This window comes from Coregonus clupeaformis, chromosome 5 (assembly GCF_020615455.1).
Source record: "Coregonus clupeaformis isolate EN_2021a chromosome 5, ASM2061545v1, whole genome shotgun sequence".
Classification (NCBI taxonomy): domain Eukaryota; kingdom Metazoa; phylum Chordata; class Actinopteri; order Salmoniformes; family Salmonidae; genus Coregonus; species Coregonus clupeaformis.
In genome coordinates, this window is record NC_059196.1 from 15,061,152 (window position 1) to 15,075,261 (window position 14,110).

The 14,110-nt window shown below is 41.6% G+C and overlaps 2 protein-coding genes and 1 non-coding gene across 6 annotated transcripts; 2 read left to right on the forward strand and 1 right to left on the reverse strand.

Annotated features, from left to right (window-relative positions):
• The first annotated feature begins 992 nt into the window (after positions 1–992).
• On the forward strand, positions 993–4,443 carry LOC121562832 (calcineurin B homologous protein 2). Of its 2 annotated transcripts, none has more exons than XM_041875005.2 (7): positions 993–1,286; positions 1,863–1,935; positions 2,067–2,147; positions 2,424–2,548; positions 2,656–2,717; positions 3,112–3,234; positions 3,510–4,443. In XM_041875005.2, exons 1-7 carry the CDS (start codon positions 1,283–1,285, stop codon positions 3,561–3,563), a joined length of 522 nt encoding a protein of 173 aa, XP_041730939.1. In that variant the 5' UTR covers positions 993–1,282; the 3' UTR covers positions 3,564–4,443. The 2 variants fall into 2 exon arrangements, with proteins under 2 accessions (XP_041730939.1, XP_041730932.1); XM_041874998.2 differs by having other exon boundaries at positions 995–1,270.
• Positions 4,444–4,725: 282 nt separating this feature from the next.
• Positions 4,726–8,222, reverse strand: LOC121562849 (cytochrome c oxidase subunit 7A2, mitochondrial-like). 3 transcript variants are annotated; one of them, XM_041875012.2, is made up of 4 exons: positions 8,130–8,222; positions 5,521–5,607; positions 5,001–5,085; positions 4,726–4,887 (listed from the first exon to the last, which is right to left on the reverse strand). In XM_041875012.2, the coding sequence occupies exons 1-4, from the start codon at positions 8,142–8,144 to the stop codon at positions 4,832–4,834; spliced, it is 243 nt and encodes an 80-aa protein (XP_041730946.1). In that variant the 5' UTR covers positions 8,145–8,222; the 3' UTR covers positions 4,726–4,831. The 3 variants fall into 3 exon arrangements, with proteins under 3 accessions (XP_041730946.1, XP_045068661.1, XP_045068656.1); XM_045212726.1 differs by having other exon boundaries at positions 5,521–5,646; positions 8,130–8,209; XM_045212721.1 differs by having other exon boundaries at positions 5,521–5,670; positions 8,130–8,159.
• Positions 7,305–7,379, forward strand: trnag-ucc. Its single transcript has one exon. It is a non-coding gene; the product is annotated as a tRNA-Gly (tRNA).
• Positions 8,223–14,110: the final 5,888 nt, after the last annotated feature.

Consider the following 14,110-nt stretch of genomic DNA (forward strand, 5'->3'; position numbering starts at 1 on the left):
GTGGACCGAAAAGGGGCATTGATTTGTTTGTTTTGTTATTAGTGTTGAAATTGGGTGTGAGTGGGCCTACTAAAATGTCCTTGTTGTTGGAAGCAATCTTTCTAGCCCACAAATGCTTTTTAATGGTTCAAATGTGAAGGTCAGCAAAGAGAGTGATTCAAACAGTCTAGAACTATATAAATACATGAGCAAGGCAGCTCCGGTAATGTAAACAAATTGAAACCGTTGCTATCAAATTATTAGCATAAATGTGTGTCATCCAGGATGCACAAATTGTATGTTTTTGTTGATGAAGAGAAAAACACACCATTTTGTTGATCTGGAAATCTGTTGCCTAGAACTTATAGAAATATTAATATTTTTAAACATCATTGAAGATCTGGATTTGAGTCCCATGGACTATTATCTAATAATGGTTTGGGAAAAGCAGTGTGCGGAAAATGCAGAGCAGTTCATTGACTCATGACACACAAACCAGCTTTCCAACTGATAGCTGATAACTCTCAGAGCTGCCCCCATACTAAAACAAGACTACTCACGATGCACACATTGTCCTACTATGCTGTAGTCTATGGTTCCTTGATATCTGAAAGGGATGGTGCCATCTAGTGTAAAGGGACCACTGTAACAACGTCTACAAAGCATGTTTGATTTGCATGTAATACATTGTGTTGGACAGTATAGTGATGGACAGGCTATTCCGGAGCATACAGGCTAGTAGCCTATTATAATCATTGGGTTAAATATTCCATTATGTAATGGATTAGTGTTGGTAGTAGGCTATTAGTGATGATATAGCTATAATGCAAATATATTAATCAAAGATCCACTTTGCTATACATAATGCTATCCATGCTGGATAGTAAATCCAGGCTGTTGCTAAAATTCTATATAATTCATGGAGGTCTGTGGTTGAATTTGTGTTCTTGAAAACATATAAGTCACGACCCCATTGGTCATTTGGTCCCGTTGGTTTAACAGCCATTGGGTAGATATGATGCCTATCATTAGCGCTGAACTGACTGAATTGACGTTCAATGCACCCTTGCTCTAGTCGAGGACACTGAAGTTTATTTAATAGCTACCCTCGTGTATAATTTCTAAACTACAGGCAATGGGAAGTTAACAGGAAAATCAGAAGTTCTGGGACCTGGCGTTTTTTATCGAGTGAAGCAGATGTTATTGTTTTGTCTTTCTGTAGAAATGGGCTCGACAAACTCCACCCTGTCAAAAATTCCAAACGTCGAAGAATTAATGCAAGAAACGGGTTGTAAGTTCTCCAATGGGTAGGACTGTAATTTAGGCTACAAGAAAAACTGTATTGAGATTGTCATGATTGTACAATAACGTCATAGTTTATGCTTCGAGGACAAATCTTTGAGAGTGGGCGTATAACGGGATTTCATTATGGATGTTATTGTGACAGCTGTATGGAGCCCAGTTGTTCTATTCCTTCTATTGCATTTTTTCCTCAAAGTTTTACAGCGCAGATATGTTGAAATGTGTGCAAATTATTCATCGCTTTCGCAACCTTAATCGCGTGCACAACTTTGGCTGACAAAAATACGCATGCGTCCTACCCAACCAACTACAGTATTGAATATCTAAGCTTTGAACAGAGACTTAAATTGAAATATACATGTGGCTTTGAGAAGTTGTAGGCAAATGAATAACTTGGCCTTTAGGCTACTTTTATAAATGCTTGAATAATTCATGGCGTGTTTGCTTGAATGGAATCCAGAGCAATGAACTGGCCTCTATATGGTTATTGCAAATATTGCTTAACTTATTTCGTGTGCCACTGTCCTGCCCCATTACTAATAGCATGAATCGATGGTTCTCTTGTTTTCTCATTATCATAGTCACCCCTGCACACATTGTTCGACTTTATGATCGTTTCGAAGCATTGGACAAGGAGAAGACAGGCCATCTCCGGTAAGTGGTGGGACCATGTCAGCTTAATGGAGTTTGTTTGTTGAACCAGTTTTGACTAAAACAGTGCATGTCAGAATAATAATAATAATGTCTGAATGTCCTGTCTTTGTTTTATCCCCATTACTGTGAAGCCCACAGGATTTCGGAGCCATTAATAGGTTGGCGATGAACCCCATTGGGGATCGGATCATTGGGGCTTTCTTCTCTCCAGGGTATAGAACAACATTTCTTACAGGTTTGAGTAAAATTACTGACTTGATAACCTCACCAATGAAATGTTAAGGTGAAGGTTAATGTCCATTTTCACTGTAATATAAAAGTCCAGGCTTTTTGTATGTCTCCTTAAAGAAACAGAGAGCACAACCAACAAGACAAAATATTGATTTAACTTCAGTCGATTCTGTGCAACAATAAAACATAAAATATCCATGTATCCTGTACGTTCAGAATGTAAGCAGGTTCTGGTCTTAAAATAATATCTCTCTCAGACAGGAAACAGTGGACTTCCACTCCTTTGTGAGGATCCTGGCCCACTTCCGGCCTGCGGACAAAAACCGTCCGAAAGATCCCAGTATGCCTGAACCTGTCAACAATAGGACCAGTAAACTCAAGTGTGAGTCCTCTGGCTGATTTCTTTTTTTTGTGGTTGACTCACAAAATTGATTTTAGCACTCAAATTCAACTCAATCAGGTCCTCCCTGGTTTTCTCCTTCCTTTCAGTTGCCTTCCAACTATATGACCAGGACAAAGATGGTAAAATCTCCAGAGCTGAGCTTCTACAGGTCCGTCATAACTGTTTGCTTTACTGACAATAATACTCTGTATGGTGAGCAACACAATATACCACCAATAGTTAGTGATGCAAATTGTTTCTCTGTTGTAAACCAGGTCTGGTATGACCCTACAATTGATGGCTAAAATGCCTACACCCTATACAAGAGGTATTCAAATCTTACACTATGAGGTCCGGAGCCTGCTGGTTTTCTGTTCTACCAGATAATTAATTGCACCCACCTGTTGTCTCAGGTCTAAATCAGTCCCTGATTAGAGGGAATAATTAAAAAAGCAGTGGACTGTCTTCAAGGTCGGGATTTGAATTTGAGGGCCCTATACAATAGAATGAAGCCATTCTCCAATGGGTTTGGGATGTGATTGACAGCTGAGGGTGATTGACAGGTGCTGCGGTCCATGCTGGAGATGCAGGTGACGGAGGAGCAGCTAGAGAGCATTGCGGACCGCACCATCCAGGAGGCTGACCTGGACAAGGATGATGCCATCTCCTTTGAGGAGTTCCGCAAGGTACCACCGGGAGGAACTCTAACACTGACATATCAACATGATGCATTGCAGCACAGTGCACCCAGAATTCTAAGACATACAAAGTTCATGTCCATAGAAAATAATGTTGGCCATTGCTGTAGTCAAACAGCATACTGTACATTGTACGATGACAGTATTTTGCCTATCCTGTCTCATATTCAGTGGCTGCATGTGTTGTATTTGATTGTGATGTAATATATATACCAATTCCACCATTCCACTCGGTCTAACTTTGGCTTTCCTTTTTCTTACAGTCCCTGGAGAAGGTGAACATCGACCACAAGATGAGCATTCGCTTCCTGCGCTAGCTAGAGTGGTTACATTGGGTCAACTGATCGTTCACAGAGATGTAGCCCACTTTGTGTGTACTCATCCCTCCATGGTAAAAACAAGGCTTCTGCAGGGAAATATGACTGATTCCTTTAACTGGATGACTAACACTAAATACCTTAAATGACTGACTAATATGCTGTATCTTAATATGTTGTTTACAGCATACTGGAATATGGGCGTCATGTTCCAAAGTCTAACTGCACTATAGGCCTACTGTATCACTACATAGTAACTAACTGCTTTTATATAATACTGTAAAATGCCATTTAATAATAATAATTATACATGGGACTTATATAGCGCTAATCAATGACCCAATATCGCTTTACAATTGTACCAAACAAATATTTAAAAAATGTGTGAATAATCTACATTTTAATCTATGTTAGTTTTGACAAGGGCAAACATAAGCTTTTATGAAGGGAAACAGATACTTGAAGTTCACTCTTCCTTGTACATTTTTTAAAAGTAAGACTTGACTGTAATAAGTCTCTAGATGTAGCAGTCGGTGTCCAAATACACTGAACATGGGAACTATACATACGAGTATGAAAGTGATAGAATATTTCTACAAATAAGTATTTTTCTAAATGATACCATTGATTTACTGAGTTGCATATGAGGAGAAAGGCCATGAAAAAGTTAAGCTTGGCTATTATTGTGTTTCAATAGATTTGATTTAGAGAGAATGACAGTCACACAAAATGAATGTCTACATTTTCACCCAGGGTAACGAAAGGGTCTGTTTGTGACTGACTGGATGACATTGACCTAATGTGTGCCAAAATGTATTTCTCAAATCTATGCATTTTTTGGTCAGATACATGGAATCTTAATTAAATAACCCTATTGGTATTTGGGTGGAGTATCTTTGCGTATTTCAAGCATCAGTACATTTTGCTTTTTGATGTTACTGATTCAAATAGTCACACCTCCTGTTGCTATCTACGGCCATATAACATGGGGTTATTTTCAAAGTTTGTTCTGTGTGAAATGTTCCTTAAAATTGGGTGGCAGGAATAGATCTTTTCACTGAGGTTAAGTGAAATAACACATGGGCGATAGAGGAAAATAAAGTATTTCTTAAGTGGTTGACATTCACACACACTGACATTCAGGCTTGCCTTGAAACAGAGGCATAATGGAGAGATTTATTCTGTACATAAAGTGTGCCATAACATTAGAAGAAGGTCATAAAGTGGAATTGATTTAAACAATAAACACATGCATTAGCAGGGCTTCCTCATTTGCCCTTAGGCTGACAGGCACATAGAATCCAGAATAAGGAGTATCCAGTGCCTAAAAAGAACAGAGAGACACAATGATTAGAACGTATATGATGCAGCATAGAAAACCCTCAGCACAATACTCCAAATGTACAGAGTGCGTTGATGGAAGAATGTAACAGGGACCTGCGAGGGTGATGGTCATTGTTAGACGGTAGAGAAGGACATCAGTGGTCCCTCCCTTGATGTGGACTGGCAAGTCGTTGTCCGCCTGTAACCAAAGTTAGGGGTCAAATCACTGGAGGCTTTTATTTTAAGCCAAAAATTACTTTGTGATATGTGATGATAAAATCAGACTGAATTGCATTCCGGACCAGAACGGAACAACTATCCCCTCAGGCCCCTTTAAAACCCTTAATGCTCTTTTTCTATGTTATGTTCAATACTGTGACAAGTCTTGGAGGACCTCAGGCAATTCACCAATCTTGCAACATGACACATCCGGTAGATCACAATCAGGTCAATGTTGCTCTACAGTACTTCATTGAACATGTTCTTCAGACATTGATGAATGTCTTTGTTTGCTGCCAAAATCACATCTTGTTGACATTGTTGGCCCATTGTTTGCCAATAAATATCTAAATTCACTTGTTTTCTTAGTTTGGGATTGTTTATCTCCCAGGCGTCCTAATGATGTCATGCTCACCTGGAATAGCTTCTGATGATCTGGCACCTTGTTCTTCATCTGTTTGGTTGTTGTGCTGAAGGCTCTGGTAGCCAACCTAGGCAGCTTCTGATAGGATCTCACAGTCACAAAATCAGCCATGTTATCCTGTGCCAGCATAGGATGTGAAAGCTAGATTGAAAATATAGGGTTTACGCACAAAACATTCCTTTGTAGCCCTTTCTGCCAAATACCCAAAACAAATCGGTTGGATTCTTAATGGGACATGCTGACTGAGCAGCTGAGGCTAGGTGCTGTTTTCATAGTGTTTCTAGTAGAATAAGTCATTTGATAATAACATAACAATAGTAAAGTAAGTTATTTAGAGAATGGATGATCAGGATTAGATGGTAATATTAGCGTGGCATTTACCTTTGGGGTTCAACACCTGTTTTTCTATTTTCACTTTTAGAGGGATGTGATACTAGCCTTTGAGAGAGTGCTTGTTTTTTTCTATAAGAGGAAAGAGCTATGGAAAACTCTTTGGGTTACTCTTACTTCCCTTTCTGTTGAAGTAGTGTTAGTCATGACAACATCTGCTATTGTATACAGTCTTGGTTATGAGAGGAAATATCCACTTCTAACCTTTTGAGTGGTTCGCATACACAATTCTTTTTTTACAGAACTCCAAATGTTCCTTTTTATGTTATTTTAACAGCATGCAGGGGGGAATTTCACATGACTTGTAGGTGTGTATCACCTTCTTTAGTATGTTTTAGACTTTTTGAGTGAATATACAATTTTGGCATCTTATACATACTTTCCATCCAAAGTGATGCTCGTTTCAAAGACAGCTGGGTTGTCACATCAAATATGCTTGATTAAATCAACATCCTCCAAGATACCAAAAACAAAACAACCAAAAGGCTTCTCTGTAAACAAGGCAGAGATTCAATTTCATTTTACATATATTATGTCACTCCTAATGAAATATGAAATCAGACCACCTATCGATATTCTGTAAAATGACATTGTCAAGTGCATACCGGTATATAACCATTATTGTCAATTAGATAATGTGTTGAAAATCGGGGTCAAACCATACCATCTAACCCATACAACTTGTTCTGACCCATTATGTTCATTCATTATAGCAGCACTATTTCAGCACTGGGGACTTGTGTTCTGAAAGAAAGTCATCTCTTTTCAAGTTTTTAATCTATTGGTCTTTGTATCACGTTAACATTTTCTGTGAGGTGAATCTCTTACTACTTTTTACTGTCACAGGCAAAACCTTTTCATTTCATTAAAGGCAATTTTGTATACTTCTGTTGACTTGGGCTCTGTCCCTTTAAGAGAACTGTACCACCGTATAATATCTACCAAGGTCAAATTTGGTGCCTGAACCAGCAGGGCGAGAACTGGCATTGCTGCCAGCCAATGACTGCCACACAACCTGTGACCTCAACCAATTAAATTATATATTTTGGAGGGAGAGAGGAACATTAAACCCTTCCCCTTGGACTGGATTCCCTGTGTGTGTGTGTGTGTGTGTGTGTGTGTGTGTGTGTGTGTGTGTGTACGTATGTGTAAGCTATATGTGGATATGGCACAGTTTGCCTAGAGAAATCATAAAGGAAAGATAGAGGAAATGTGAACCAATGAAAATATACAAGACTAATATACAATGGCATTTTTCCACCTCACCAAGAAGTGAGAGAGATATAATTAAAATGATATGACCTCTCAGTAGGAGCTTGTAAACTAGATATTTTAAAAGAACAATAAGACCCAGTTTTTTATTAAATTTCATCTGAATAACGTAGTCCCCTGTAGCTCAGTTGGTAGAGCATGGTGCTTCCAACGCCAGGGTTGTGGGTTCGTTTCCCATGGGGGGCCAGTATAAAAATGTATGCACTCACTAACTGTAAGTCGCTCTGGATAAGAGCGTCTGCTAAAATGTAAATAACAACATGAGTCCAAAAGGACCTTACAGAGCGATCATCTAGACAGATAGAAATATATCTCTGTAATTACATTGAACTAGAATGACATCTCCTGGGACCAACCATTTTGCTGGCCTCGCTATCAATCGACCACAGTAACAACAAGTAATCAGGAAGACAGCACATCTCATTTTGCCATCTACTCTCCACAATAATAAAAGTTGGTACAAAGGTCAGTCCAACTGTACTTCCCTTTCTGTCACGGTCGTCATCTACAGAGGAGGACCAAGGCGCAGCGTTGAATGCGAACATATTCTTTAATACGTGAAACACGATCAAACCAAACAAAGACGACGTGACAGTCAATGGCCATACACTAACCAAACACGAACAAGAAACCACAAAACACAAAGTGAAAACAGACAGTTTAAATATGGCTCCCAATCAGAGACAACGAGCCAACAGCTGACACTCGTTACCTCTGATTGGGAGTCACTCAAACAAAGAAATACAATAACCTAGACCCACAACAAAACATAGAAACTAACACCCTGGCTCAACATACGAGAGTCCCCCGAGCCAGGGCGTGACACTTTCCAAATAAGATCCAAGATTCTACTAATACAATTATAATTATTTATATGATTCAGATTACCATTGGCAGCAGAGAGAACAGAAAAATTAGGAAGAATAGTTAGTTTTTACCAGTAAGTGATTCATGGTGGAGGTTGTACTCAGTGTGAAGTCTCTTTCTGCTTGTCTAGCCGTGGCCTGTACAAGGGCACAGTCACATATTGCAGCAATTCTGAATAGGAGCCAAACTATGGTAACCAGGAGAGACCAAACTCTCCCGGAACTATGGAAGTGCTCAAGCCTTCACTCCCAAGGTCTAAAATTGCTTCTTTGGTTGCCGTTGTCCACAATGATTTCTGTCCTCACACATCATTAAATATAAATATGTTTATTTTGAATTGAAGTGAAATTCTTTATATGGAAAATGTATGCTTCTCAATGACAGTTTATACTTAGGTACTCTCATTCCTGTATTTGCATCATTCTAATTTATTCACTTGCTTTCAGGGCACACTGTCCATCTTCCAGTTGTGTGAATAATATTATAAAAGAGTCTCAAAGCCTCTTCAACTGGTGTCTAACACAAGATATTAGCACATCATTTGCTATGACATGCCTATGAATCGACAAGTTTGCGGTTTCTTTCATGTTTATGAGAACAACATACTTCAGACTTTTTCACATACAATTGTAGCCAACATATTATTTATGTCACACTCCTAGACTAGCATAAATATGTTAGTGCTGCCCATGGAGGCCTTGCTTACTGTCCTTACCCTCACCATGGAGTGTGACCCCTGGACAGCAGACCAGCAGGAAAAGCAAGATCAGGATCTTGCATTGTAAATACTCCAATCCAAAGGTGTAATGTAGATCAAAGTAGACTTTTCAATTTAAGACTAGTTATTTTTCAACTTCTATAATACATGTCTATTTTTGACTATAATATATCTTTTTGGACAAGCATACTTGAGTGTGATGTATTCTTATGTTGAAATATGAAAGTCTTGGGCATTAGGATACAGAATAATTCTATCTCTCCCAGGTTCTGTACATGGCAGTGTTTGAAGTTTACTCTGCAGTGGCCTTGGAGCTTCTGTTTGGTGAGTTCAACCACTTCTCCATAGCACTTCACCATCCTCATCGTCGTCAATCACCCATTCTTGTTATTCTAATTCAATCTAACTCTGCACAGGGTCTAAAGTATTCATCTCAATGCAGAATACCTCCAAACATCCAGAACTGGACTATCCATGGACTGTGGTCATTTTATTTTATTTTAATTCTTAAAGGGGAAATGTGTGATTGGTACATCCATGTTTGGACTTTTAAATTAATTATACAGTCAGGTCCATAAGTATTTTTGACAGTGACACAATTTGCATCATTTTGGCTCTGTATGCCACCACAATGGATTTGAAAGGAAACAATTAAGATGTGCTTTAAGTGTAGACTTTCATCTTTAATTTAAGGGTTTTGTCAAAATTATTGTATGAACTGTGTAGGAATTACAACAATTTTTATACATAGCCCCCAATTTTAGGGGCTCAAAAGTAATTGGACTAACTAACATAATCATACATTAAATTGTGAGTTTAAATACTTGGTTGTGTCACGCCCTGGCTCTGGGGACTCTCGTATGTTGAGCCAGGGTGTTTATTTTGTTTAGATTCTAGTCGTTGTCTATCTATGTTGGCCTGAGTGACTCCCAATCAGCGGCAACGAGTGTCAGCTGGTTGTCTCTGATTGGGAGCCATATTTAACTGTCTGTCTTTCACTTTGTGTTTGTGGTTTCTTGTTCGGTTTGTGTTAAACCGTAGACATCACGTTATCGTCCGTTGTTTTGATCGTGTGATCATTCTATTAATAAATATGTACGCATTCAACGCTGCGCCTTGGTCCTCATCTTTGGTAGACGATCGTGACAGAAGAAACCACCAAAACTGGACCAAGCAGCGTGTCCAGGAGCCATCGCCTGGGGAATCGCTTACAGATCTCCGTGGCAACCTGGACTGGGTCCAGCCTTGTAAAGAGCAGAGTGGATGGACTTGGGAACAGTGGAGGAAGAGTTTCGACTGGGTCAAGCCTAATGAAGAGCAGAATGGCTGGAATTGGGGGCAGAGGAGTGAGAGTTGGGCGAGAACGATAGAGGCCTGGCCCACGGGGAGGAGAGACCCCCAGAAAATTTTTAGGGGGGGGCTCACGACGTCGGGGCAGCAGGAGGCCGCGGTAGAGCGGTCCAGCGGGTTGGCAGAGGAGGCCGCCAGGTTACGGGGGCCACTGGTAGAAGAGGGGATGGAAGGTGTAGAGCAGGGTTCTTCAATCCTGGTCCTGGAGGGCCGAAACACTTCTGTTTTTTATTTCTACCTGGTAGTTAATTGCACTCACCTGGTTTTCCCAGGTCTGAATTAGCCCCTGATTAGAAGGAGAGGATGAAAAACAGAGGTGTTTCGGCCCTCCAGGACCAGGATTGAAGAACCCTGGTGTAGAGGCACGGCGAGAGGTACTGGCGTGTGTTGCCAGTCCGGTCCGGCCTGTTCCTGATCCCCACGTAGGGCCAGTGGTGTGTGTTCCCAGTACGGTCCGGCCTGTTCCTGCCACTCCCACCAAGTCAGTGGTGCGTTGCGTCAGCCCGGCGCGCCCGTTCCTGCTCCCCGCACCAAGTCAGTGGTGCGCGCCGTCAGCCCGGTCCGGCCCATTCCTGCTCCCCGCACCAAGTCAGTGGTGCGCGTCGTCAGCCCGGTCCGCCCATTCCTGCTCCCCGCACCAAGTCAGTGGTGCGCGTCGTCAGCCCGGTCCGGCCCATTCCTGCTCCCCGCACCAAGTCAGGGGTGCGCTTCGTCAGCCCGGTCCGGCCCGTTCCTGCTCCCCGCACCAAGTCAGTGGTGTGCTTCGTCAGCCCAGTCCGGCCTGTCCCTGCTCCACGCACCAAGCCTACGGTGTGCGTCGTCAGCCTGGTAAGGCCCGTTCCTCCTCCACGCACCAAGCCAGGGGTGCGCGTCGTCAGTCCAGCACAACCCGTGCCTGGGTCTTGTCCGAGCCGGATCCGCCGCCGAGTCGGAGTGCCCACCCTGTCCCTCCCCTGTTGTGGTTGGTTGGCGCGGTCGAGTCCGCGCCTTTGGGGGGTACTGTCACGCCCTGGCTCTGGGGACTCTCGTATGTTGAGCCAGGGTGTTTATTTTGTTTAGGTTCTAGTCGTTGTCTATCTATGTTGGCCTGAGTGACTCCCAATCAGAGGCAACGAGTGTCAGCTGGTTGTCTCTGATTGGGAGCCATATTTAACTGTCTGTCTTTCACTTTGTGTTTGTGGTTTCTTGTTCTTGTTTGGTTTGTGTTAAACCGTAGACATCACGTTATCGTCCGTTGTTTTGATCGTGTGATCATTCTATTAATAAATATGTACGCATTCAACGCTGCGCCTTGGTCCTCATCTTTGGTAGACGATCGTGACAGGTTGCAAATCTTTTGCAGTCAATGACTGCCTGAAGTCTGGAACCCATATACATCACCAGATGCTGGGTTTCTTCCCTGTTGATGCTCTGCCAGGCCTTTACTGCAGCTGTCTTCAGTTCCTGCTTGTTCTTGGGGTGTTTTGCCTTCAGTTTTGCCTTCAGCAAGTGAATACATGCTCAATTGGATTCAGGTCAGGTGATTGACTTGGCCATTGCAGAACATTCCACTTCTTTCCAATCTGAGCAGATAATATAGCCCTAAACACTTCAGAATTCATCCTGCTGCTTTTCTCAGCAGTCACATCATCAATAAATACAAGGGAGCCAGTTCCATTGGCAGCCATACATGCCCACGCCATAACACTACCTCCACCATGCTTCACTCTCCCTTGCGTTACTTCCAGATATGTCTGAAACTACGTGGCCGCTTCGATATTGACCGGTCAGCCCCACTGCTCACATTCACACATCTAACCTGCCTGTTTCACCATTACACATCGTCAAACCTCTGACAGCTTGCATTTTTATCCTGGCTAAGTTACCTGTTCTCCACCCGTTATTCAGAGCCTTGGAGGATGCAGACGTCAAGCCCTCCTGTAACCAGTCTTATCAGGTAGGTAATCCCCATCACCTTGGGGAAGGGTTAAGAGACAGCTATAGGCATTGCATTGTGGGGTTTACAGAAACTAAATAGAATTACAATGCTTTTCCTGTACCCTTATTTGGATGTACAGACTGAGACACTGCATCCAAATAAGGATATGAAGGCTATAAACATTGTAATTCAATAATTTTGCCTTTTTACAGCATGGGTTTTAGTAGGGGTCTTATAAAATAGAACCACTTAAGTGAACTTGTTTGGTTGAGATCAGAAACAAAAGAGAAACCCCGAGAACATGACAAATAATTCCTATTTATGACAAAAAGGCAATTACCTTTGAACATAAAAAGTTGACATGGGGAAGTAGGATGAAACTTGAGGAATTCCAGCTGAATAAGTCTCTTACTGCATTGTTCTGCCATCTGTTCAGTACGATGAAGTCAACCATGCTCTGGCCCCAGTCATTGGAGATGACCCTGGTGTCCAGATTCAGTGTATAAATGATGACAAGGTAAGCATCCCTAGCCTGAGTGCCAGTCTCTTCTGTGCTATCATCCAAACTATTTGGCTTGACAAGGTCAGCAATGGAATAAGCAAGAGCACGAACAAGCTAAAGCATCACTGTAGTACTGTACCAAACCACACATTAACACCACTTGAGTGTTGACCGTTTGCCTTTGGGGTAATTTGGCAATAGCGTTGATGCTTCAAATATATTGCAGTTGTAGAGAAACATTGTTTATTTGTGGGTGTGTAAATGGAATCCCCTATCACTTCCCTCAGGGACAAGAAGTGTTGGTCCAGGTGAAGATCCCTCTGTCGCACACTTTTCCTGGGCACCCCTGTCCACAGGACTCCCGTCTTCTACTTCCCTATAAACCACGACCGCCCACACCAGCCCTGTGACTAGCGTTACGTCTGCCCTCACCACAGACTGGGTTGCCATGCCTGCTGGCTTAACCTAATGATAAGCAAGTTCTTGAATTGCAGGGCTCACATCTTTGAGGTAGATTACATTTAAGGCAGTCATATAGTATACAGGCACTTTATGTTCTTTAAGTATTTTTGTTCCACAAAACATGCTTTTGGTGATTAAAGAACATATATATTTTTTTAATTAAAAAATGCTAAACATTTAAAGAGTATTTTAAAGCACCTTATTGTTACCTACACTACTAATCAAACGTTTGGACACACCTACTTATTCAAGGGTTTTTCTTTATTTTCTACATGGTAGAATAATAGTGAAGACATCAAAACTATGAAATAACACATATGGAATCATGTAGTAACCAGAAAAGTGTTAAACAAATCAAAATATATTTTATATTTGAGATTCCACCCTTTGCCTTGACAGCTTTGCACACTCTTGGCATTCTCTCAACCAGCTTCATGAGGTAGTCACCTGGAATGCATTTCAATTAACAGCTGTGCCTTCTTAAAAGTTAATTTGTGGAATTTCTTTCCTTCTTAATGCGTTTGAGTCAATCAGTTGTGTTGTGACAAGGTAGGGGGGGTATACAGAAGATAACCCTAGTTGGTAAAATACCAAGTCCATATTATGGCAAGAACAGCTCAAATAAGCAAAGAGAAATGACAGTCCATCATTACTTTAAGACATGAAGGTCAGTCAATACGGAAAATGTCAAGAACTTTTGAAGTTTCTTCAAATGCAGTTGCAAAAACCATCCAGCGCTATGATGAAACTGGCTCTCATGAAGACCACCACAGGAATGGAAGACCCAGAGTTACCTCTGCTGCAGAGGATAAGTTCATTAGAGTTACCAGCCTCAGAAATTGCAGCCCAAATAAATGCTTCACAGAGTTCAAGTCACAGACACATCTCAACATCAATTGTTCAGAGGGGACTGTGTGAATCAGGCCTTCATGGTCGAATTGCTGCAAAGAAACCACTACTAAAGGACACCAATAAAAAGAAGAGACCTGCTTGGGCCAAGAAACAGGAGCAATGGACATTAGACCGGCGGAAATTTGTCCTTTGGTCTGGAGTTCAAATTGGAGATTTTTGGTTCCAACTGCCGTGTCTTTGTGAGACGCAG